General features: G+C 41.5%; 1 protein-coding gene and 1 long non-coding RNA gene across 2 annotated transcripts; one reads left to right on the forward strand and one right to left on the reverse strand.

Annotated features, from left to right (window-relative positions):
• Nucleotides 1-5: 5 nt before the first annotated feature.
• Nucleotides 6-15,044, reverse strand: LOC128436752 (calcium uniporter protein, mitochondrial). Its single transcript, XM_053418598.1, has 8 exons — nt 14,400-15,044; nt 3,740-3,806; nt 3,462-3,629; nt 1,822-1,926; nt 1,542-1,702; nt 1,211-1,414; nt 789-905; nt 6-311 (listed from the first exon to the last, which is right to left on the reverse strand). The coding sequence occupies exons 1-8, from the start codon at nt 14,505-14,507 to the stop codon at nt 234-236; spliced, it is 1,008 nt and encodes a 335-aa protein (XP_053274573.1). The 5' UTR covers nt 14,508-15,044; the 3' UTR covers nt 6-233.
• Nucleotides 14,274-24,505, forward strand: LOC128436754 (uncharacterized). Its single transcript, XR_008338105.1, has 4 exons — nt 14,274-14,896; nt 14,996-15,138; nt 20,973-21,053; nt 23,071-24,505. It is a non-coding gene; the product is annotated as an uncharacterized LOC128436754 (long non-coding RNA).
• The last annotated feature ends 1,576 nt before the right edge of the window (nt 24,506-26,081 follow it).

Below are 26,081 nucleotides of genomic sequence, written 5' to 3' on the forward strand. Positions count from 1 at the left end.
ACACACGAGATGCTCCCAGTGTTGGGGAAATACTCTTTATTTCAACAGTCCTCCGTGTTAGTATTTTTCTCAGAGATATTAATGGCATCATTATCAATATTGTAAACAAAACGCAGAATGATATTGATTCCTGGTTAAAAAGGGACCATTATCAAAAGAAAATGTGTTTTTGCTCCTTAGAGAGAGAGTGTGTGTGTGTGTGTGTCAGTGACTCTTCATGGCCTGACTTTGGTTCATGGCTTTGGCTGAATCTGTTCGAGTGGCAGCTGATGTTCAGTTGGATATTTCAGGCGTCTCAGATCCTCCTCCACCTGACACACAAAACAATCGCACACAGAACACTTGTCGTTACTAATCATTATTCTTGTGCGATTTAAACATCTAAGTGTTGAACCTTCTTAAACTGTTTTCTCAAAGGTTACATGTTAAGACTGGAGGATAATCACTAGAGGAGCCTATGTTAGACCCAATTTGCCCTTTCTGACAATCGCGGGGGCGACTATGAGCCCAAATAAACCTGAAGTGTGTGTGTGTGTGTGGGGGGTTACAATATAATCCTAATGCTACCAATTGAGTCGGACCCACCCCGATAATCGCCTCCGACGGAGACCCACAATAGTGAGAGAGCGAGACAGTGAGAGCTTAACTACTCTCATCCAGTTTGAACTGCAAAATGTTTTGGTTTCTGAGTCAAGACTACATCCATAGTTTATTTTTATTCTGTGTGTATCTGTAGCTAAAGATTTAGCTGAAATGGGAGATAGTAAAATCTCGGCACATCAACTAACCTGAGCCACTTCATCCTTCAGTTCGTTGTATTTCTCCACACTGAATCTCTTCCTGCTGGCCCCTTTGTAAAAGTAATGAAGGAACTGCCTGTCCTTAGCCTCTGGGTAGATATAATCCTGAGGGAGAGAAGAAATGATGTTTAATGTTAATGTGGAGAAGAAAACATCTGTAAACAAATGCACGAGTTTGCACAACTGAACTTTTTGTTTATCTAGTTTTAAAAAATATACTTTGTGGATTGTAACAATTTGCCTTGTTAGAGATAGATGAGAACCACCTATCCCATCTAAAGGATAGGTGTGAGTCTGGTATCAATCACCTCATCAGACCCTCGGCAAGATACAATCACATTTCCCAAAATGTCAAACTATTCCTTTAAATTCCTTAAGTTATATTTGGGATCTATGTCCCTGTGGCTTGCCTGTTTGGTCATGACGTAATAGGCAAAGACTCCGATGCTGGTGGCGTAGGTGATGAAGTAAGTGACAGGCTCCATCACGTCCCACGAGTAGACCCACCAGGTGAGCCAGGCCAGAGCTCCACCCTGCACGGACAGCAGGGCCATGCCGGTCCAGATAACCTTGGAGCTGTGGAACTCTGCTGATTGAGACAGCTGAGCCTTCATCTGTCAGGAGATTATACAAGGGGGGGGACTGTTTAACGGCTGATTCGGGACAGAGATGAAATCTTTCACTTTCCAAACAAAGAATGACAAATGCGTGTAGCAGCAGATAGAAAGGAGCATGTGCTACCTTCTCTAGAGGCGTCAGTTCTTGTTTGAGGTTGTCCAGTTTCTCCAGCAGCTCCCTCTCTTTCAGCATTTGGTGCTCGGGCATGTGGAGCGCTGTGTGCAGCAGGTGCACAACGTACTTCATGTCCTCCAGCTCCATGGCGTGATCGCTGGATGCACACACTGCGATAGTGGACACGAGGAGTCAGGCATGGAGAGATAAATCCGGCTTTTTTTATCATCATGTGTAATTGAGACACACACAAAATGATCTCATGGTGGGGGGGACATGTGTTTCATACCCTTTTCAGGTGCTTTGACACCGTAGACGGCATCGTTGATGACGAGCTGGAACTCGCTGTCCAGCAGAGCGTCGATGAGCGTGGTGCTGGGGACGTGCTCTCCGTCTGTCGACAGAAGACAAATAGAGAACTCAGTCCTTTTACTGCGATCAAACAACTTTCTCCAACATCCTGTGTGAATGGTTTTCAGACAGACGGCTCACATTAACACCAAACCGAATGGAATGCTCAACAGTTCGCTCCAGCATAAACCTCAGACATTAAACTGCCAGACATAAAGTCAGTGATTCACAGCTTGAATAAAGGTACCTGTATAGAAATTTAATATAAGGGTGAAACTAAATCTATTCTGAGCAGTTTTACCACGTCCCATTTCATGAAATAATAAAACCTGACCTATGGACTTCCCTTATCTACTTTAAAACACCGCTCAGCAGCTTCTGAACAATGCTCCTGCGTGTTGTACGAAGGTGGTGTCGGTGGACAGAGTGCTCCAGAATAAAAAGCATGTTTTTCCAGTCTTTCCAGAAACGGTGCTTCACTGTGGACAAAGACATACCAAACACCCCTGTAACAGTGTTACAAGCTTCACATAAAAATGGAAACCCACTTAAGCTAATAATGCACATCTACATTACAGAGGTTGAGGCTGCATGCAAAGGACAAGGATCAAAACCAATGAAAGAGCCACATGTTGTTTATTCGATCCATCCTTCCTTATCCAAACTGTTCTTCTTGCAGCTCACGTAGTCTTAAGCCTCTCAGCACAAGGCAGAGACAAAAAGGTGGTGACAGCGATCAGATCATTCCTCACACCACACCTTAAGTTTTATTTTCACTTTCAAACCTGAGCCTCGACAATCACTGATCTAAGACTTGATCCGATTTCACGTGAACGCAGATGATACGCAGCAGTTCTCCACAAAACATGTAAACAGACTTTAAACATGTGAAGTCAGTGGAATTGTCCTTTAACCCGTGTTGAAGGTCACAAACAGACTATGATTCAGTTTGCATGTTAAAGCAGGGCTGACCTTCTGTACTAGAAAGTGAAACAACTCACCAGCAGTATTCATGTCTTTTAGTTAAATAAGAGGTAGAAATACACAAAGTATTCAACAATACTGTTAGAAGTAAATGTCACACATTCAACATGTAAAAGTAAACAGATGAACATGAGTGTGGCCTTTTTACAGGATCGGATGAATTTAATGGATTATCATTTCTGATGCAATAAGTGATTTGTTGCAGGAGCTGGTAGAATTGGGCTGATTCCAACTACTTTATATATGGCTGGTAGTTTAATCTACTACCATACATCATCAGTTCTTATTTGAGTTACATTTGCAATTAATATCTTGAATAAATTAAGTGGTATAAAAGGTATAGAGTATTTTGAGCATTAGGTTATCAGTATAAAGTAGCATAAAATGAAAAAACTCAAGTACAGAAAAGTATTAAGCACCACTGTTACTGATTCAATTTTGAAAACCTTTTACACTTTAATCTTGTGAACGACACACGACCCACTGCACCCGGCTGCAACAGAAAAAAAACACCTGACTGACTACACCTGAAGAATGTGGTCCACCCATTGTGTGCATAGCTAAAAACACGTGCCTCGTCATTACGACACATACCCTTGGAGATGATAGAAGCTGTCAGTCCGGGGTCCTCTCTCTGCAGATCTGTGATCAGGTCGCCCACGCTCATCAGCATGGGCCGGAGGTAGAACAGACAGTTCTCGTTCCTGGATGGCAACGGGACCTCCAGAACCAAACGGCCATATTTGTACCTCACAGACACATCTGCAACACAGAGAGGAGGGAAAAGACGTGCACCATTAGAGGGTTTGGTCCAACAGCCCTGTGTCAGGGAACAATTGTTTTTTTATGTAGATGTAGTAGCAGTGTATTACCACTGGAGGGCGGGACTGTGCTGTAGAAAAGCGCTTGATGTCCAAGTGGAGGCCACCTCTGCTGAACCTGAAAAGAGAAGGAGGGAGGGACAGAAAGAAAGACAGAGACAAAGAGGGCATTAGAACACAATGAAAAGACTTTTGCCAGCTTAGTTACGGGAGTTCATCAGTAAACCTCTCTCTCTTCAGTAAAGAGTCAGAGCAGTGGAGAGTCGACAGATGCTGAGCCTCTTGAAGAGAAGGTCACGCTGCCAGCAAGCAGCACCAATTGAGCTGTCTGTGCTTTGGCCCCTGCTCTGAGAAAAGCTTTCTACCTTCCTACGATTCTCTTGCACTGCAACAATTGTGCCTTTTGAAATGCCTCTCACTCCCTTTCCAAACAGTGAGTAACCTGATCAACCGGGAGTGTTACTCTGCAGATTACACCGGCTCTTTTTCCGCTGACGCACGATTCTTCATTTGAATTCTAGCCGTCCTATTTAATGAAGTGCTATCGCTCTCCAAGACCTCGAGCGTGTCTGCACTCCTGGAGGCAATGGAGAGCCCACTCATTAGGAAGACTTGATTATTGTGGACAGCTTTATTCTCCGTCTGGTGCGTGTTCATTCCTTGGGCGTCGTCCGTTTTTACTTTAAACGCTAATGCATACGTCTACTCAATACTTAAAGCCCCTGGGACGTGACAGAAAGCAAGAGAGGTGATGATGTTCCAGGAACGCTTTCCGCTTCCCAATGCAGGTTCCGACCTTGACTTTGACCATCTGCTGACACCGAGCACCAATCTTATAACCATGCATTAAAAAAATAACAACCTATATAATGTATTTTAACCCTGTATGGAAGTGATGATGATTGCTAGCATTGTTGTTCGGCCTGGCTCAGGTTAAACCCTTTGAAAAGCAAATGCGTACAGAGAATAATTAACATAGAACATCTTTTATCATCTAGTTAAACGGTCATAACTGAAAAAGAACACAAATAAATAAATATATATAGAAATACACAACAATCAATAGGTCGAAACTAAGGTCTATATATTAATTTATTAATATTGCCAGATTGCTTTCATTTTAGCTAGCTCTGGCTAACTCTACAATACGGGAAAAACCAGTTTTCTGCAACGAGCCTTACCACAGGCCATGCAAACAGCCCATTCCAAAAAGGCATGTTCAGAATGGGCACTGCACCAATGTCTGACGTGGTATTGGATCAGTACATAGATCTGCATAATCGCTGATGTCCAATAGGCACATTTTCAGCTGTTTCTCAGGCATTTCAAATGTAACATCTCAAATGCTATGACTGGTAATCAGTAATGATTGGGTAATGATAATGGGTAATGATTCACAATCAGATGTCCTCCAGTTATATACTAAAAGCTCAACAGTAACATCAACAGCAGATTCCTTCACAGTGGTCACAAGGGACCTATTTGAATACGTCTCGGTCCAACCAGCAACCAGGGATGTGGGGGCCTGCGTCCTGCCCAGTACATTCGATCAATATCACATTAAGGAGGAACGAGAGAGCTGCCCATTCTCATGTGGTGAGAGAGCATGCCAGCCTGGAGGCACAGAGGCGAAGCAGAAGCCGGATGTGTAGTTCCTCACACTCCAATGGTTCGGAGCAGGAAAAATTATATTCACATTCTTAATGAGCAACTGTCCACATGACCACAGGGTTCTGTGCCCTCCGCACACCGACAGAGCTCTAGAAGGTGAAACATCACAAGGGCATATACGTTGTTTACTGAGGATTACAGGTATTTTTGAGCAGCTAGGTTTTGGGAGCTTGCTAGTGAAGTAATGTATCACACTGTTAAGGAAAATGGGATTCTATGAATACTGCAAATCCTAGCAAGAGCCAAACAAATTGATCCCATAGAGACAAATTCTTGTGTGAGATCTGCAGATGTTGTTTCACAGCTGAGAGCCGTCAGAGCCTTACCACCTACACATCAGTGCACCCGGTCTCCAGTGAGGCCTCGGACTTTACTGAAGTATAATACTGAATCCGTGCAGACCCCCATTACATAAAACACTGTGAGGGCTGAAATCCGAGGGAGGCATGAATGTAAAGCAGTAACAGCTGCCACGATGTAAATGGTACAGAAATTATCTGACAACTGAGAAATGTGTATTTTCTCACAGTGTACATCACAGCACCCATGAAAATCTTCTGTGATTTTTAGGTACAGACATATTCCTGGAGGCAGGACATGACGTTTTTAAATTGTTTACAGAACATCATCACCTGTATCAGCCCTTATCACCAAAAGCTCTGAAACCTTCTTGTCTCTGAATGTTGACATCTTTGTCGGCGTCCTCTACATCTACAGAGATATTTCTTCCATTCTCTCAGTTTTGCCTCTGTGGTACATTAGAAACGTTGTCAACCAGCCCACTCACTGCTGCATCCTCACATGGGCTCACTCAAGAAAAGCTCAGGAAAATTGTCCGGACTTTGTGCATTTATGAAAACAGCTTATGATAAACAACCTGCCACAGCATTTTACAGCTCACCCCCCCCCCGACTATCCCAGCCATAGTGGGCGCAGGAGCTGACTGTCGACTTATAAAAAAGGTGCTGACTGTCGACTTATACATTAGATGCATTGCCATAAAATGCTTGTGTACAATCTCACTCTCATAAGCAAACACCTCTAGTTAAAATTGTTTAGCAGTGGAGTGAGCTGAGGGACATTTGCACTTTCTCGTACTGCAAATGTGACTAGAGACGAAATGGAGCTCAACATCAAGGGCGATAGGCTATCAGTCTCTTTACTGAAGGAGATTGTACAGTGTGGGGTTGTGTGTGTGTTGGTGTGTGTGTGTGTGTGTATGGTGTGTGTGTAAGATCAGTGACTCGAGTCAATTCCACAACTGATTGCCTCGAGGCAGTTTATATGCTGGATGCATGCACATCAATCCCATTTTAAATCAACTGAATATGGCCGACAATGCTGCGGCTTGATGAATAATAGTCATTTTTCCAAAGCCTTGCTCCTGTGTTATTACTTCCCTCACCTAAGTGTGGCAGTTACAAATGCTCTCGCACACCTCATGGCAGCAAGGTTTGGTTTATCTCAGCAAACACAGTTAAATGGAAGCCATCTCAGGGCTGCATTCACTTGAGAAAACAAATATTCTGCTACATTCTGAAGTAACAGAGAGATCAAAATCTAGTATTTTCCGTCCAAGCAATCCCTGCAGTGCCAGAGCAAAGCCGAAAAAAGCATAACAATGTCATCTTTATGTGCACAAGCATCTCCCAATGTCTCTTATGGAACATATTCACTTCATCGCTCTAAAAGTCGGCTATATGAGAGTTTCTCTTGGGGAAGGAAAACAAAAGCTGATATTTTAAATGCACCGAGGAGGTAATGTTTTCATCTGCACATGTTAGTAGGTGGAGGGATGTGTTATGGGTCAGGAAATAACCATTCACATTTTGGTGTGGATCCAGGATTTATTTTATTTAATTTAAAATTGCGAGATGATAATAATAATTCATGGATCTTGATGAACTCAATCCAGCAGGTTTAGGTTTCAGGTATTTGTGTCAGAGTGTGTTCAGCTGGTGCTGAGCCAGAAGAAGATCTGGATCTAGTGTCTTTAATGTGGTTTTATAAGGAGACTGCTGGGCCTTGGTGGAAGTTTGCAGTCTACTAAGTGCTTTCTAGTTTTTCTCCTGAGATAATCCTTTTGATTCAGAAAAACAGGAGATTTTCCTCAAATGAATGAAAAACATTTCCATAAATATGGCTAGGATTTATTGCAACAGATTTTATCAAGATAAAAATGTACATATCAACAATTATATCACAAAAACGTGATAAATGTTACATTGTTATTCATTTAAAATGTTAAGACTAATTGTTGCCCCTGAACGTTCTGGTTTTAAACATATAAATCATGTTCAAGTCTTATATTTAGATTGATGAGAAATCGCTGAAAATGTTCTATAGCCCAGCCCTAGAATTGCACACATAATCTAAATTGTCATAGTGGCTATTGTCATGGAGAAAGACAGCCACACCTTTCTAAACACATGCAGCAGTGTAGTGCCTGAACAAGCCCAGACATGGCAAACCCACGAGTAAGAGGCCATCACGCTCTCATCATGTCACATGACACATCAGAGCCTCTGGAGAGGAACGGGCCACTCTGCTGCACTTGATGACTAACGTCACCCCTCGCTGCTCAATTTTGCATTTGCCAGCTTATTGAAAACAAACGTGCTGATTACTGCAGTGCTCAATATTCAGAGTGCACGGTGGTCGCAGGATATTCATTGTCCTTTGCACATTTTTTGGGAAGTCAATATTGCCGCTGCGGGGGAACAGCGCTGCACACCTGCTCCTCAGCGCCACATCATTTCCCCCAACTGTTCTTCGTTCGATACAATCTGCTGAAGGTGTATTTACCCCCTTTATACACATATCTTATTAATGATCTGCCAACAGGGTGGAGGGGGGAGGGCGGAGGAGGGAGAGAAGGGATTGGGTGTGAAATCCTGAGCGTTGACAAACTGCCATGTCCCTCTTCTGCAGCAGAGCAGGTGTCTGCTTCCTGCTGGAGGAATGATGGGGGTTATCGCGGTGGAAAGCAGTCTCTCTCTCTCCCTGCAGTCTCGCAGCAGGTCAATTCATTATGAATCCTGTCACAACTGAGCTATAGCTTGTTGTGTCTGCACTGTTTCCCCTCCTCCCCTCATCACATCAACACAGGTTTGACGCCACAATGCAAAAGGTAAAGGGAGTTTTTGAGCATGTACGTGCATTGTTGCATAAAACGCCTTGAAAAAGAAGGAAAAGGGAAACGTATACATCCTTGCGACAAACTGGCCTTAAGGCCGGGGTGAAAAACGACAGCTGCCAAGAAGAGAAATTGAATTATTCCCCTGTTGAGATCATGAATAAAGCAGCCAGCCCTCCAGCATGAAAAAGATTAGCACCGAAGCTTTCGTTTTCTGTCATCCAGTTAATGATCTAGTGAGGTCAGGAGGACAAAAGGATAATCGGAGCGAGGTGCTGACGACTGAATGAAGAGAACAGACACACAGGGTTTGTCTTTGTATCTCCCATGGAGAAAAATGGAGCAGGAAGAAGAACAATCTCTCCTGGAATTTGGTGAATGTTTGGAAAAACTGTAAATCAAACTAGAAAATGTTTGCAAACGGACAAATAACACAGGATAAGACGTAAAAAAAGTGTATACACACACCTTACTGCTAATTCAAAGCCAGATTTAATTGATTTGATAGACAATAGGTGTGTGAAGGACGACTTTAGTCAAGCAGGTCCAACAGGCTGGGTCCCTGACAACTTTCCAAATAGTTACTAACTAACAGGAACTTCTCATCTGCATCTTCACTGCAGCCAGAAAGTGGAGGGTGGTGCAGGGTGACGAGCAGAGGCAGGACTTCTACTTATTTATTTGCTACTGAGAGCAGGACTTTTGTTCACAGTAAATCACTACTCGACCCCAATTGAAGTGAGTGAGTTACTCTAAAGCCCCGGAGAACACAGTGATGGAGCTGAATACTGAAAAGATTGGAAGAAAAGATGGGGACATTGATTTGGTGTTTGCAAAGGTCCACAAAGAGACAGATTTAAAAGGACCAGCATGGAGGTTTTAGGGGATCTGTGTGCAGAAATAGGATATAATATCAAAAATATCAGCTGATATGAGCATTTTAGTATGAAATTGCTCGTATTTATAATAACTGGAGGTGATCATGGGTTTTCCTATTAAGGGGAGGGATATTCAACTGGTTGCAATCTGCAGCCTCGCCGCAAGACAAAAAAAAATACTTCCCTGAATTAAAAAAAAAAACTAAACTTTTCCACTGCCAGATTGAGTGAATCATATTTCCCTTTTGGTCAAACAACGGCAGGCTATGCTTCATAACAAGGTCGAATGAGGAAAGGAAACGCTGGAGAACTAGTTTGTCGGATAAAGAAGAAGTCATCAGATTTTGTTGGTAGATAGATAATACAGGGGTGGGGAGGGGTATGACATGACACTATGGTTAGAATTTGAGATAGATGTGGTTATATGGGTCAACCGGATGCCACAGCCAATACCAAAGATAACTTTGCCGTTGTGTTACTCTGCACTGGTCTTTGACATCTACACAACTCTGAAACACATATCTGACAAACTCCCTGTGGGTCATGTTCACGTGCTTACTCCACTCCTATTCTATTCTATTTCTGTGGGAAGCTGTCCTTTTAAAGAACTGCCTCTGTGGCGGGCACGTCCTTTTTCTTGACACTAAGTAAACAGTCACGTTTACAGAATACAAAATGTTTCATCTTAACAACAAATTGTCCGTCCATACGACAAAAGGTACCAGACAGCATATGGAGCCAGAGGTTTGTGTGGAGGTTAAACAGACATTTCTCTCCATTTCGGCAAAACAGGTTTTCATTTAATCGCACTCAAAATGTCAGCAAGCCAATAAAGGTGTAGGGAGTAGGGATGGCACAGTGTTAACACTCACCGGGTCATAAACTCTTGACAACAACACTGTGATCGATTTCACTGGACATTTAACAACAACAGAGTCGGCTATATATCGGCAGAGCATTCACTTTAATCTTTACAGTCAGATTTCACTGTGGGCAGCTTCACTCTTGTGGTGTGCTGAGGGTGTGTGTTTGTGTGTAGGTTAGATGTGTTATCTCCAAATGCAGAAACCTTCATCACACAACATTGGCACATTTCTTCATCAATCTCCCGTTTGGCATTCAGGGTAAATCTGAAGTGTTCAAATCTGCATTTTTGTTATTTTCTTCAACACCAAATCCTCTTCTGTTGTCTTGCTGGTCAACTCTCCTCGTTGACCAGCAACTACTTTACTTCTCTGTGACAAAACGGTGTTCTACACTCTCAACGCTTTAACTTTATGACTTTGGTCTCTTATTATTGACAATTAGCATTTTACAAATTGGATTTCTCTATTTGATGAACAAGCGTGCTTTGGTTTATATGCAAAAATGAACAAAAAACTAGAATGACCTCCTCCAAGGCCCAACAGCTCCATGAATCACTCACTGGGAAATCTGTGAAAATGTTGGAAAATAGCCCATCTCACAACGTTCAACAGTTGTTTTTGTGTAATCTGGCTTACAAGCAAACACACAAACCAACAAATAAACTGACAGTGTAACACCCTGTAACACCAACTACCCACACAACAGTTTCCTCCTGATTTGTACCTGTGTAACTCTGACTGATAATGACTTGTTTTCACAAAGACCAGAGTTGTCAGTCCACGTTGAGGACCAGAGTCACTTCTTTGGAAATATGGTAAAGTGCAGTCAAATCAACAAGTTTCAAAGGGTCAATATCTCCTCTCTTCATCTTGTTCAGCTTCCTAAAACTGGATGTTCAGATACAAAGCTGATATCAATGCTTTCATCTGCCTCCGGAAGGAAACTGCAAACAACGGTAGAGTTTCCCAGAGTGTTATACTTGGTTTTTCATGAGTTACTGCTAACACAGGATATGAAAAATATGCAGTCGCTGCAGTCGGAGCCAACTCAGCCTCACTTATCTGCATTAAGAATACTGCAGGTTGTTGAAATTTCTCCAAGCGCTGCTGTTCTGCATAGTCGTATTTCAAGCTGCATCATACATTGTTTCTCTGTGTAGTACAGTCTGCAGAAGAGAAACAGATAATCTCAAAGAACCAGAAGTTACTGGTTATAAAAAGCCAAAACCCCTGAAGGTTCACCCTCTTCCTGGAGGCAGTGTGGATGTTAGAGTATCAAGTGTTCTGTGGACTCGGCTATTTGTTACAATATTATCAAAGAAATGTGAGAAGGGTTATGACAACAACTGCAGCTACTCACAAAACATTGTATCTGAATAACTTAAACAATCATCTACACACCAATCAATTCATGTCTGCTCACACTAATCTACACACCTTATTAGAATTAAAAAAGACTCGGTTACATTGCACAATTACTCCTTCACAAACTGTGCAGCTATGTAACTCTTGCTGGCGTATTATCTTACAAAATATTTTGATACTGTAGCTTTTATTCTAATTAGCTTTACCTTTCCTCTCACTTTCTGAGTGAGCTATGCACTAAAAGCCCAAAGCAAATTTCTTATATGAGGAAAACCTAAACTTGATTCTGATACAAAACTAGTCATTTGCTCTCTATTTTCTGAAAACTGATTTTCTACACAGTAGTTTAATTCTGCCTTGTCAGTGGCTGTCATATTACAGATGTGGTGCCAGCTTATATTAAACTAACTGTAGTGCAGCCACTCTGATAAAACCCTTGACCTGGATGTTTTTAAATGACGTTCAATATCTGAATTGTTAAATTTTGCACATTTTTGTTAATTTCCACCTGGATTATAGGAACTGCACAACATTAAATAAGCCCATTCGAGCTTAAAATTGATATTCCACCTAAAATCTATCTTTACATTACTAAACATTCACCCAGTCTATAGGCTGTGGAGTCCTAGGGGATAAAGACGCAGACTGTGAAATTGTTCTGTAGATTAAACTGTCTCTTCGAGCGGACATTACTCTGTCAAGGCCCAACAGTCCTCTTAATTTAAATCAAGGTGCAACAAATTTCACACACTCAAAGATTTCTGGTCATGGAATTCCGTTGAGTTGCATTTGTGTAATCTTATTTGCAAAGAAACAGATGGACAGTGGTGAATACAAAACCTTCTCGGCATAGGTTACACAAAGGGAGAGAAATACCCCAAAAATATGACTTTTAAGGGACATACCGCATATAAGGATGATGTGTGGAGTGTGTTTTTACCATTAGAGGTCAAAATGGGGTTTTCCTGTTGTGTTAGCAGCTGTAAGAGTACTGGTATTATGTCCTTTGAAAATAGGCAAACTGCAGCTCTGATTTTACATATGTCCAAGTCTAAAAATAGAACTCATCTTAGCCATGTGGGAGTGAGTCATGACATCCTGCCGACCAGATATAATGTTTGTGTTTTTTATCCCAAGCCGAGAAAGCTGCCAGTTTCACTCAGTATGAAGTCAGCTGTGGCGCGTAGCAACACAGTTTGCCCTTCTCTCCCTGCACTGTCAGAGACTTGAAGTGTCCAGTTGGGATCTGCCTGCTCACGGCTCCGCTGACCTCTGCAAATTCTTTGCAGCGGGGGGATACCATGGATAATAAAATGTAAGTAATTAGAAGTGGCCATATTTAACAGCCCATGTAAGTGTGGATAGATCTGCACCACAAAAACCTCATGACTGATGCTTTGATGCAATGAGTGCAATGAACTACACTAAACAACTGATTGCATTTGATGATTTACGCAGACATCATTCCTCATAGCTTTGACTCTCCTATTATGATTTATAGTGGACTATATATATACAGGCCTCTACCTGATGATGCACTATATGATAAAATGCGATATTGACCCTTCTGCTGGGCATGCTGCAGAGCATAGCCGTGTTAGTGATGCCTACTGGGATTGTGCCGTGTAAAGGCTGATTCATGGTTCTGAAGCTAGGCCCTAGGTGCGCACGTAGCCTATGCACATAGCCTAGGCTACTATGAGCATTCATAGTTGTGCGTAGGTGTGTGTGTCGCTCTGCAATTATACCTCCGAAATGCTTTCTAAGCTACCGTGTAGAGTCACTTCCGGTTAACACTTATTTATAAATTCTCTGGCGTCTCTGTTTACTTCAGAACAATGGTGAGGTTTATCATGTTGGAGTTGGAGCAATTACTTTTTTTTTAAGAACTGCAATGAAGACAAGAAAGACGTCGGAGGTGACAGTCTGTACGACCATTAAACCTAGTGAGGAGAAGCGGGAGATTCTGGAAGAACTGTCTGCCGGGAATTCTATGCTACCAAGATGACCAATCACAGCTCCCTCTCTTCAATGCGTTATTAAGTTTTTGGGGATTGGCATGTCAGGGTACAGCATTGAGTACACGTCTATGTGAAGGTAGATTCGATGCAGAAGCTTGAATTGGGTTTTAAGAAAGTCTCTACTTTAAGTTTACGAGTATAATTAGCAGCATTTTCATGGTCTCTTTCTCTAAATGGCAGACTGAGCACCTTCCTCAGGGGAGTAATGGAATGAGCTCTGCTTTCGAGATGAGATAATGTTCAGTTAATGGTGAGTCCTGCTCACTTTTCAGTGCAGATGGGCTTGATCGATCATTTAGAGTAGACTGTGTGTAAGCCCCCCTGTGGAGGAAGGGGATGCACCTGAGGGATTCCTGAAAGTCCTGGATGAAAATAACAGTTCACAGAAGGATGAAGTGAAAATGTGATCTTTTTAAATAAGGTTTACATCTAATTGAAGACATGCAAATAAACTTAGCCAGGTGAAATAACAGATGGAAGAAAATAGGTATTATATCAAATATGTGTTATGCCTCCTCAATGTGCCGACACGGTGTATTACATCAATATGTATCCAACCTTTAATATTTAGCTTTTGATGAGATCACGATAATTATCGATATTGTTTTATCGTCCAACCCTAAACAAAGACAGATGACTTCTCTGATCAAAGCGACCCAGTGTCCCCAACTACACTGATCCCAGAGCAGGAAGCCGTTCAACTTGAATAGTTTCACAGGGACAATTAAACAAACAACAGCCGAATTACAATAATTACTCAAATGAGCCTTTTACCGTGTGGAGAAATGCAGCCGGACGTTTGGCCGCGAGTCCGCAGCGAAGAGGCTGAACACTTCCCAGAAGTCTCAACATAACTTTGCCAACCATCCGCGCGGGAGCCATCGTCAGCTGTTCACCGTGTCAGTCGAGTTGTTCGGGGCATTCCGGGTGGAAATCGCGTCCAGGGCGAGGGAACCAGAGCCCGGTGCTCCGCTGGAGAACAGGCCGGTGGGGGAATAACAACAGACGCGGTGTTAGCAGCTACGGGACGGGACAGAGGGAGGAGCAGCCCCGGTGACTGAGCCGCAGTCCGCTTCCTCCTCACTGACAACATGCGTCTGTGCCTCCTCACTCCTCTTTCATTTGTCCTTGTCCGTCCCTCCCTGTTTCCTCACTGGTCTGTTCAATGAAGCGGTCCGTCAGCAGGGCAGGGAGCCCGGCAGCAGCTGAGCAGGATGAGCCCCCCCAACCGGAGGAGTCCAAACTACAGGAACACCAACCACCGACCCCCGGTTAGCACAAGTTAGCTAAAGCTGCTAGTGTGTAAACAGCAGCTAGTGTGTGTGGTTGTGTTGAATTTAAACGAGTTTAATAAGTGTCTTCAATTACAGAGCAACCATGCAGACAGCTGCTCTACAACACAAGGTTGGCGGACCCTTCAGGCGACGGGCGGAACTTCCGTCGAAGAACCCGGAAGTGCTGCACATGTCCCTCACAAATCCACTGTTGGTTCCTCTTCCCCTTCGAGCTACGGGTGAGTTGTGGATGAGTCACGGAAATGGAAATGTCTGAGCTCTAAAATAAACAAACACAAATAATGTTGGCAGTTAGCCTCAACTGCCATGGCCAGGCATTCATTGAAAACACTGAGCGACACTGCACTGGGCAGAAAGAATTATGTCTGCCCTCTTGACCTTTACACAGATGTGGTGAGATTTAAGTGGTTGAATGCAGTATTTACAAAATCTTTCGCTGCCATCAAATATAGCTCATGAGCTCGTGGTTACAACGTGGGAAGTTCTTATGACATTTCTTGAGCTAGAGCTTATAAATTGTGTACAGTTTAGGCGTGGTGTTCAAGCTGTGAGAAGATCACAGGAAATCCCTCCTTTTTTCTCACTGGTATGTTCTACATGAACCAGTCCGTCAGCAGGACAGCAGCTGAACAGTGTGTGCTGTTCATATTACATGACCAAGATCACCACACCCGGATTAGCATTCGTTAACTAAAGGTGTGCTAGTAGGTAAACATCAGCTGGTGTGTGGTGAGTAAAGGTTGTGGATGGGAGAAAGGGAAGTTTGCTTCAAAAAAAATACATGACTGACCACTGTGTTGTAGGGCTGGGCAACCAACCGAAAATGTATAAAAAACAACATTTATAGCCTTTAATTGACTTTAACTTGTCCATGTCGGTTTATACTTAAAATGTTCAATGATTTTTGTATAGCACAAAACCATAATATACATTTTCTTGAGGCACTTTACCAATCGACAGGTTTGGGGTGAGCAGAGAAAAATCGGAAGGAAAGGGGAGATCAGAGGGGGAGAGAGTTGAGAGCGAGACTTTCCCTTTTACTCACAATACAGTGTTTACATGTTAACACTGTAAAATAAGTATTGATAGATATTGTTAGCAGTTCGCATCATCTGATTCAGCCAGACATAAGTGGAAGCGCTGAGTTGTCGTGCAATGGGCAGGAAAGAAATTACGTCTGCCATCTCGTAATTTACATAGGTGTGGTGAGATTTAATGGGTTCTATGCAGTATTTACAAAATGCATCGCCGGCTTCAAATGTGATTCAGGAGCTTATGGTTACAATTAGGAAAATTGCCTACATGGTACGTTTGGTGTTTGAGTTGCGAGAACACAGCTGCTAGGCAACAGCAACATGGATACTAATATAAACAGAACTGTCTGTCTAGAAACCACATAGGCTATCAATTTAGTAAGCTAGCAGGAAGGTAACGCAATGAAACGTTTGTGAATATAAGCATTTTCTGATGTCGTATTATGATATGGTGCCATGGAAACGCCAACAAACACATCACAACTCATGAACTGACCTTTCAGACAATTCTGGGGTCTGTGTTTGTAAATACCACAACAGTCAACATAACGGAGTCTTTTCCACTACAGAGACAGATGTGGAGGGCACAGTGGAGACTACAAACAGAGCTCAAAGTTGAGTGAATAGTGGATTTGTGTTTGCCCGGGGGTCTGAAATACGATTCCAACTGTAACCTTATGTTGCTTCAGAAACATTGGATGAGAACATTGAGCATATTTCCAAACAAGTTTGCCATATTGATGTAAAACATGATGGCATTCCCTTAGCACTTTATCAGAAACACCATATAATAGTGGGTAGGTCATCTCTTTGCTCTCAAAACATTGAACAAGCTGTAAACGTACCTTTGACATCCGAGTCCATGTCGACGTGATTGCATCATTTCTGCAGATTTTTTCTTTGTGACATGGTGCTTTATCATAGTGGAAGTAGAATATTGTAAATTAATAACTATAGGGTCAGCAACCTCTCAATTATGCAGTAATATGCACTTTCACTGAGACATTTTTTTACAGTTTCTGATGTCTGATCAGTATCTTCATGATGTTATGCATGGCACTGCTTCCACTTGATTGGCTGATTACATAATTGTATAAATAAGCAGGCGTGCTGGTGCTCCTAATAAAGATATCAGGGCCTGTATGTCTATTATGTTCACAACTTGCTTATGCTGCCCCCAAGTGGTAGTTATTGCAAGTTTGATTGAGTTTCTCTAATAAAAGTAAGTTACATTTTATCCACACATTGTTCACACTGAGAAATTACCCTTTTAGTTTTGTTTCCATGTTTCCTCTATAAACAACTCTATTGGAATGGAATAACCAAAATTGGTGCTTAATAGGCACAAAGTACTTGATCAATATCACCAACTACTAAAAATAATTAAATGTCTGAACATGGTCTCTTCATTATGCAGTAGCAGATGCAATTAGTTATATAACACTTTACATTAGTCTCACCTCAGCCCCTGCGCCAAGTGAATATGGATCGGACCAGACTCGCTCAGTAGGGGAGAGCGGGGTAATGTGGGACATTGGGTGATGTGAAACAGCCCCTGTATCTAGGCAACAGAACACATTTGTGGTCATGTGACTATTATGTTTAAAAGCCCCTCCCATTCCCCCCTTGGAATGAAGGATAAGTTGGTGCAGGTGCTGTGGAAAGTATGTTTTTTCACAAAAATGTGTTTTTTGCATGTAAAAGTAAATTTTCTTGCTTTGAACTTAATCAGCTGTTGTGTCAAAACAAATTGAATCAGGTAGAAAAACTTGTATCATACATGTTGATGAACTTCCAACATATAAAACCATGTGATTGATGATAGCTGAAGATTAGCCTGAATTGCTAAAAGATGCTGTTTTTCTAAAATTGTGGCTTCGGGGTAAAGTGGGACAAATAATGTGGGGTAAAGTGGGACAGTGTCTCACTCTACCCCACCATGAAGCACAAGTTAAGTTTAGTCTTAAACATATTTTTGTGTTATATTACATTATATATGTTTTATTTTTAATGTCATAAACATTGTAGAAAAGCCATCATGCCAAGAAACTATGCACCAGGAAGACAACCTGGGGCCAAACACCCCTCGCAGAGATGGAGAGTGCAGCCGCTGAGGTCATGCAAGGAAAGAAGTCCTTAAGAAAAGCTGGAAGGGATAGAAATATTGACAAGACAACCCTCAAAAGATTCATAAAGAAAAAAGAGAAAGGGAAAGTAGAATCAGTAGCCTGGGGTGCAGTAGCTGAGGCAAAGAGAATATTCACAGATGAGATGGAGGAGGAGCTTGCCAAACACTTGAAACAACTAGCTGACCAGTTCCATGGCCTTGCTCCAGTTAAGTGCCGTGAACTGGCATTTGAATACGCAGAGAAAAACAATATCCCTGTCCCTGCCAATTGGACAGAGAAACAATGTGGAGGTAAGCTAGGGTGTGCAAGAGATCACATGAATCATAATAATCATAAATGTGCTTAATTGACCAATCCCCATGATTCTGTTACTAGTCCGATATTAGTGGTTGTCAATCTAGCTAGTCAATTACAACATGTGTTGTTATGGTAGTTTTAAAGTGGAAAAAGTACCGTAGCCGGGGTAGAGTGGGACACAAGAGCACTTTTTTTAAAACAATCATATTTTCTCTGCCCTTTGTCCTGAAGACATTCTGATCATTTCCATTGCTAGAAAACATCCTGAATTAATGGGAAATGTGTAAATTTGACTGATATATCAGTTTAGCTCGCCTAGAGGGGAGCAAATGTAAAAAATGTCCCACATTACCCCGCTCTCCCCTACGACGAGGAAGATGCAGGACAAAATGTATGCCAGCCTCTTCATCAATACATTGTGGAAAACAAGCTAATTCTCCTATGTGGGTCTGTTGAGTTTGCACTTAGACAATGAAGTAATTTCTCTTCAGGTTTTGGTGGTGGGACCCAAATCTGAGAAGGTGTTTGATGCTGAATATGATCTTGATGGGGCTGAGAAAAATGAAAAAAATGTCATATTTTCACATTTTTATTGAATCTTTATTTAAACCGTAAAGTTCATTTGAGATTAAGAATCTCTTCTTCAAGCGAGACCCCGCCAATCAAGACAGCAGCTCAGATAAAAGCATATAACAGAGGTAAAAACACATTTTCCACAAAATCAAACATTGTAATGAGAAACGTTAAGTTATTCCCCACTCAAAAAAATCCCCCTGGTGAGGAAATAGACTGATAAAATGAGTTTCTGCATGTGATCATTACAATTCTTCAACATTCCTTTTTTGATATTCACTTAAAATCGGTCTTATTGATGACTTGAGGTTTTAACCAAATTCAATCAACACTGATTCATGGACATGGCCTCATTAGTTATTTTCCTCCAAACTAATCAATGAGCTCTCAGCTGCGTGGTCATTAAAAATGTCAGTTTCTCTTGGCGCTCACTCTTAAGTATTACCAGTCAAAATACAAATGTGGAAATCAACATTCTAGATACCATTGATTCTGGTCACTGCAGGTTGTTCATTAATATGTGAGCGTATTATTGATAAAACCTCAAATCTGTAAAACCTGTGTGAAGCGGACAACGTGGTCTTTTTACCCTAAAACTGTGCTTCAAGCCCAACAAAGCTGAACAAGTGCTTTGAACACGCTCTTTGAAAAACCTGCCTCACCCTACAAACATCATTGTGCCTACTTGGCAGAACATTTGTGTGGCTAAACTGCGATAACATCTGTTTATGTTTGTCTCCATTAAGGCACAAAAGAGCCTTGACCAGTGCAAAGTGAGATACTACTTCTCTCACTTATCTCTTAAGTCCAAGGACTCCGCTATTTCATGAAAGCGTTAAAAAAATTCTTCTGACCTCCTTTACTTATCTTCTACACTACAGACCAGTCATCAATACTCCCAGAGAGAGAAGACGTGGTTGGTTTGACAGAGCGGCTCGACGTAATCAATATGTGCTCGGTGAGGAGATTTCTTTCCCCATCTGTTATATCTTTAATTCATATTTTATCATCATCTTACTGAGAAACTGTAGAAAGAAAATGTTACATCAACGGGGCACACAGAGACCTTGGCGAATGGCTCAACAGCCGTATATTCTTATTAAGGTCGTCAGCTGTGTTGCCAGCCTGGCTTTGTAGAGACACTAATGAAATTATGGACAAGACCCTCTGCCCAGTTACTGTTCTTTTTTCAGCTCAGTCATCATCACCCTGCTGCTGGATTTATCCTCTCATACCAACCACAAGACTGCATCAGCTTTCCTGCTGAATTGATTCATTTATGGGAAATGTGCCAAGTTTCTTTATCTAACGAGTTGTCTGCTGTGCTTTGGGCCATTGATAGAAGCTGCACTTCGATAATAGAAGCTACTCGTCCAGAGATCGGTTTGACAGTTAATTTTGGAACGGCAAAGTGATGCATGGAGCAATTCTATATTTGAAGGGACAAAACTTACATTAATTGCTGTAGACTTAAACGTATACAGGACCTTTCTCATCAATCTTTTTAACTCCACTTACTTTAAATAATTAAAATTTAGAATTAACACCTTCATACTTCATGATCAGCCCCTCACTTTTAATATAACTGTGCCAGAGACTCGCAGCCCTCATTACCCCTGGAGGTGATTGAAGCATACAAAGGATATTGATTTGAGTGGGGCCTCAGGAAAGTCACCTTCATGCACATGTTGTAATCTTCTGTGGTGCTGCAACTGACGCTGTGGCTCATCTATCATCATCAACCACAGGCATTATGTGGGGACAACGATTTCAAAAGTGGATGACTGATGACATTTTACATGGTTTCATTTTAAAATTGAAGCTCTTGAAAATAGTCTTGTAGCATTATGGCTAATTCATTTGACTTTTAATTGTTTTTAACCTGTATCTACTTGTAAATCATCTTGCGACCACGCATTCACCCTAGTTTGGCCACCACTGTACTTCACCATGCTATGTATTTGTTGTTACTTTAATGAGGAACTCACAGTATATTAAATCTTTTCCACTGTATTACAGCAGTAACATGGACTCTCACAACCTACACGTCCACAATGTCGCTGGGATCAAAAGAGAAAACGGCTGACTGAGTCATAATCGGTGAGTTTTTTTAATGTTATCACTATGATTTTTAATATTAGAGTCCTAAATTATTCAATGCACAATCTGTACACTGTCAAGTTATTAAACCAGTTGTTTTAGAGGTTTCCCTCATGAACTACCATTAATTTGGGATTAGGCTGCCACCTGGAGGTCTTTGATTATTACTACAAAATCAGAATGCACAATTAATAAAGCAAAACAAATAACACTATGTTCCCTACTGAACTGTTTTTTTTTGTTATGTGTACAGAAAAAATACAAATAAAAACCACATGTCTTGTTGAATTCTTACTGTGTCATTAATGAAAAGCGTTAATGAAGTTCAGCGCTGTAGCTTTTCTATCAGGCACCTCCTGGATATTTGGCGCCATCTTGTGGTATGAAACGCGCACGTGCTCTGAAGATGTTCGAGCTAAGTAGATAAGAATGACGTAAGCATGGCTAGCCGCACGTTTTGTTTAGTTGAGCTCACGCACACACCGCTTGGTTGAAATAAAGTTTGCGTCATCAGGAGCAGGCACAGAGTTTCATAAACTTACATTAATTACCTTAGATATGAAAACGATGATATATATATTCAAGAGAAATTTAATTTACACTTGATACTGATTATTGATACTGTTTGAAAAAACTGATACAGGTATAAGTTTCCTGTAGTTCTTACCGAATATCACATTAAATCCAATGTGCTGTGCTGAGAGACTGCCCTACACACAGAGGCACTCAGGCTTAGGTAACCCTGCATTATCAATATCTGCAGACTGAATATCAAAGGCCTGCACAAAATATATATGAACCATGACAACTCAAATCCATTTGAGTTAATTAGACAGAAGAAACACAGAGAGAAAGAAATCACAAAGCTCACACACACACACATATACACACGGACACACATACACACACACACACACAATGTTTTTAAAAATAAATATTTCATGTGCAATTTTGTGTTATTAACATCAAAGGGCTTTACATGACCACTCAAAGGGCTTTGCGGTACAAGTTGCATTCACTCATTTACCTCACAAACACCACTCATACACTGTGAGCACTGGTGTCAGGGGCAATGTGGGGTTCAGTTTGTTGCACAAGGATATTGAGGGAATGCAGACTGGAGGTGCCGGGGATCAAACCCCCAACCTCCTGGTCAGTGGACGACCCGCTCCACTTCCTCAGCCTCACATACATGCACTTCAGTTAATTGAAACCCAGCTACGGACAGGTGATCTCCTGTAATATAATTATATGACCTCTAAAACCATGTGGCTGCACTATTCATGATTAAGGTGCCTCCAATTAAAAATGGCAGCCTCATATATTCTGTATTTTATATCACGTATTAGACGACCTTGCACAGATCTGGTTTCATTTTGACATTAAATGCACTTTTTTGTTGATAAATGTGAAAAAAGTTAGTTAGTTAGTTAGTTAGTTAGTTGGTTAGTGTTGGGGAATAATGGGGGAAATTCTGTTTTACATCAGTGCACACATTCACATTGACTGCTTCAAATCACATGGCATGAAACAAACAACAGAGCGACACCTATAGCAAACAGTGCACATCATTAGACAAGAGCAACAGCAACAATCAAGGACATGTCATCAACATGAAACATTGACTGACAGTTAAGAGCTGGCTGAGTGGCAGGATGTATACTTAGTCAATCCCCTTTGGTTTAGTGTGAAAATTCAAGACAGGGGAAAACACTTTCTATGGGAACTGTATCTACTGATCCACCATAGTAGCTATTGAGCTGAGCTGCTCTTTAAAGCATCATATAAGATTTTATTCAGACACCTGTCAGTTGTAAGACAGTATTTTTCAAGGCTGTTACAATATATGATTAATATGTAATGTGTGTGTGTGTGTGTGTGTGTGTGTGTGTGTGTGTGTGTGTGTGTGTGTGTGTGTGTGTGTGTGTGTGTGTGTGTGTGTGTGTGTGTGTGTGTGTGTGTGTGTGTGTGTGTGTGTGTGTGTGTGTGTGTGTGTGTGTGTGTGGTGGCTGCACAGAGGTAAGTGGAGGACTGTCGGAGTCAGAGGGACGGGCTGTTGTTTGAAGTGCAGGGGCGCACGCAGCCGAGGTAATTGTGTCTGACGGGCGGCGATAATGATGAGGCGCAGATCAGATCATCTGCAGATCCCCTTCCTCCAACCCCCTGCTGCTCGTCTTCACTCTTCCCTTCTCTCCTAATTGACCGGGCCGCATCTCCCCCGAGCCCCTTTGTTATTATTTATTAATAATTCATCGCTAAATAATTCACACCCTTGGACCCGCAGTGTTAATTGAGCTGCAGCGCTGGTGGGTGTGTGAGACTGAAGGGTTAGAAGAAAGGAGAAGGGAAGGGGGGGAGGTTTGAAAAGTAGAGATGAAGTGGGAAGTGGGCCTTCCTCGATTTGTACGGGATCAAAACCAGGGAAAAGGTGAGTTTAGTTGTGGTTACCGAAGGAGCTCAGGGGCAGTTGGACATCACAGTCCGTTTGTCTGTTTGTGGGCTGAGAGCAAGAGAATCAATAGCGCTCATTATAATTTGAGTTAAAGGGTTAATTCTCACTCAGGTCACATTCACCTCTTTGCATGATTGATATCTAAATAACAAGAGGGGCATAAATACATCAAATTTTGATATTTACCTGGCTCTGCTCTTCATCGATTACTCTGCTGAGTGTTCTACTCAGTTCATATATGAATAGAATTTTTGATCGTGATCAGTTAGAATTGACGCAAAAAGTACATCAGATTGTTTCAGTTTTCAGAGAGCAATCAGCAACTACCACTGAATTAAAGACAACACACTTTACTTACTGCAGCATCGCTGTTCTGAAGCTGCTTTTCTTTTACAACATTACAGATGGAAAATCTTTTGGTTCCGATTTTTGCCTTGAAAACAATATTTCATATGCAGACGACACATTTGGCTTTATTGAACTGTGATGGATATTTCTCGCTTTTTTCTTACAAGAGAGACATATTACATTTTTAATCAAGAATAGAATCAGCATTTTGAAATATAATTGAATAATAATTATTTGCAGCACTATTGGAAAGTATCGATAACAGAACTGTGCACAATGAACTTGTAGTGAGTGAGAAGTGAGTGAAAATGTGATATTAAAGTTGAGTTATATACAAATTTAGAAGTAATTCATATGCATTTGTACAAAACCCAATATATACACTGCAACAGAAATGAAAGTTTATTTGTTTCAGATACCTTATTATAGCAACAGTGAATTCATCCATCACTGAAATTACGTCATTAAACTGGTTATTGATTCAACTGTAAAATATCCACCTCTGTAAATAGATGATGGTTCTTTTATAAACAAATCAAGTAACAAAAATGTGTGTTTTAGTTATGTACTGTATCATCAGATTTATAAAACTTAACTAAAATATCTAATAGAAAAAAAAGAAGCCAGCGGTGCGTGTTCACATGTGAAATGATTTTACAGGTATCATTTTATGTTTAAAATCGAAATCAAATAAAAGGTATGGTTTTTTTTATGACTAAATGTATAATGATTTATGTGGTGGTATTACCGATAAATGTAGAGTTTTGGATTTGTTGGGTAATAATCCTGCATTCAGCAGCAGAGCAGTCCAGTAGAGGTCAGTATCAGATCAGCAGACTCTAGGCAGCACACAGTGGCGCCTGCTTCATGTGTTTGGAGAGCTGCTGCTAATTTGAAATGACATGCTTTGTTTATGTTAAATTATTCATGCAACCTTTCATTAACACCATAAACAAATACAAATAGCACAGCATAGAGGGAATCGTAGCAGTCAAGCTGTGCTAAGGAAGGTTTTCTTAAGAAGACGCCCGCTTGCTGCTTTTCTGGTTATTATTACTGAGACGCATCCTGGTCCAGACCCCACTGGCCAGCTGGTTATGCTTCCTGCTTACCAACTACTCACCAGTGATCAGAATATATAAAATATGACGAGGTCAAATTTTGTTTGCCTCTAGCTCAATAGTTCATCAGACTGTAGCCGATGCTTAAAATTGTACATAAATTAGAAAAGAAACAAAATCCAAAGTCCTGACTGTTTTATAACAACTTTACAAAATCATTTTGTTCTCCCCTCGCCCTCGGATTCAAACGTTGGCTCTGTGTGGAGTCAACTCTCATCTTCTGAGCTTCATCTAGTTGCTAAATCTCTTTTAAGCAGAGCAATATATAACCCAAATCAAATTAACTCTGAACCCAGTCTTTCTAAAAGTTTTTTAGTTTTTTGAGGGAGAATTTTTCTGGGTTGGGGAGAAAAAAACAAGTTTGTGAAAATCTCCCCAGTTTGTGTTTCTTTGGGGAATGGCTCGTCTGAAGCTGTCGACAAGGTCCACACAAGTCTCCTGCTACCACAGAGCACACACAGACTTGTCTTTCATGCAGTGGTGGTTTGGGACCAGAGAGGAAGGGCCAGCAGAGAGGAATCTGTCTACCAGAGCTCAGTGTACACACTGCATGTATTTTTGTAGACATCGCTGTAGACTTCACTTAATCTAAGAGTACATCAAAGCATCCCCTGCTCCTCTTCTTCAGCTAAATCCTTCTCTGGTCCTTATTACCAAAGTGCTCGTAAATGCCTTGGGGGAGTCGGGGAGCAGAAAAAAACACAAACAAAAAACAAACATGTTTGCTTTTATCTTTCAAATAACTATTTATGCTGGTACAAATGAGCATTCTGAGAGCGGATCATATTGTATCATAGTGGTTGTAAGATGTAAAGATTCATGCTGACTGAAAAGAACAAAAGGGAGAGAGCGTACGGCCGAGTGAATTGTTTTTTCGGTGACGTTTGCCAGGGTGTCATCATCGCTGCGGGGACTGAAGTGGCTCTGCCAACCTCCGAGAGGACGCTGTTTGATTCAGCAATCGGTTTAAAAAAAAGTGCCAGCGAACACGAGGTTAACAAATGGCTCGTACCACTCGGTTTTTGATTTATTTTTGATGGCTCTGATGTGAGCATGGGCGTGAAGGGACTGGTTGTATACTCCAGTGGACCACGGGGCCGGGGCCAG

The sequence above is a fragment of the Pleuronectes platessa genome, chromosome 3 (genome assembly GCF_947347685.1).
Source record: "Pleuronectes platessa chromosome 3, fPlePla1.1, whole genome shotgun sequence".
NCBI lineage: Eukaryota > Metazoa > Chordata > Actinopteri > Pleuronectiformes > Pleuronectidae > Pleuronectes > Pleuronectes platessa.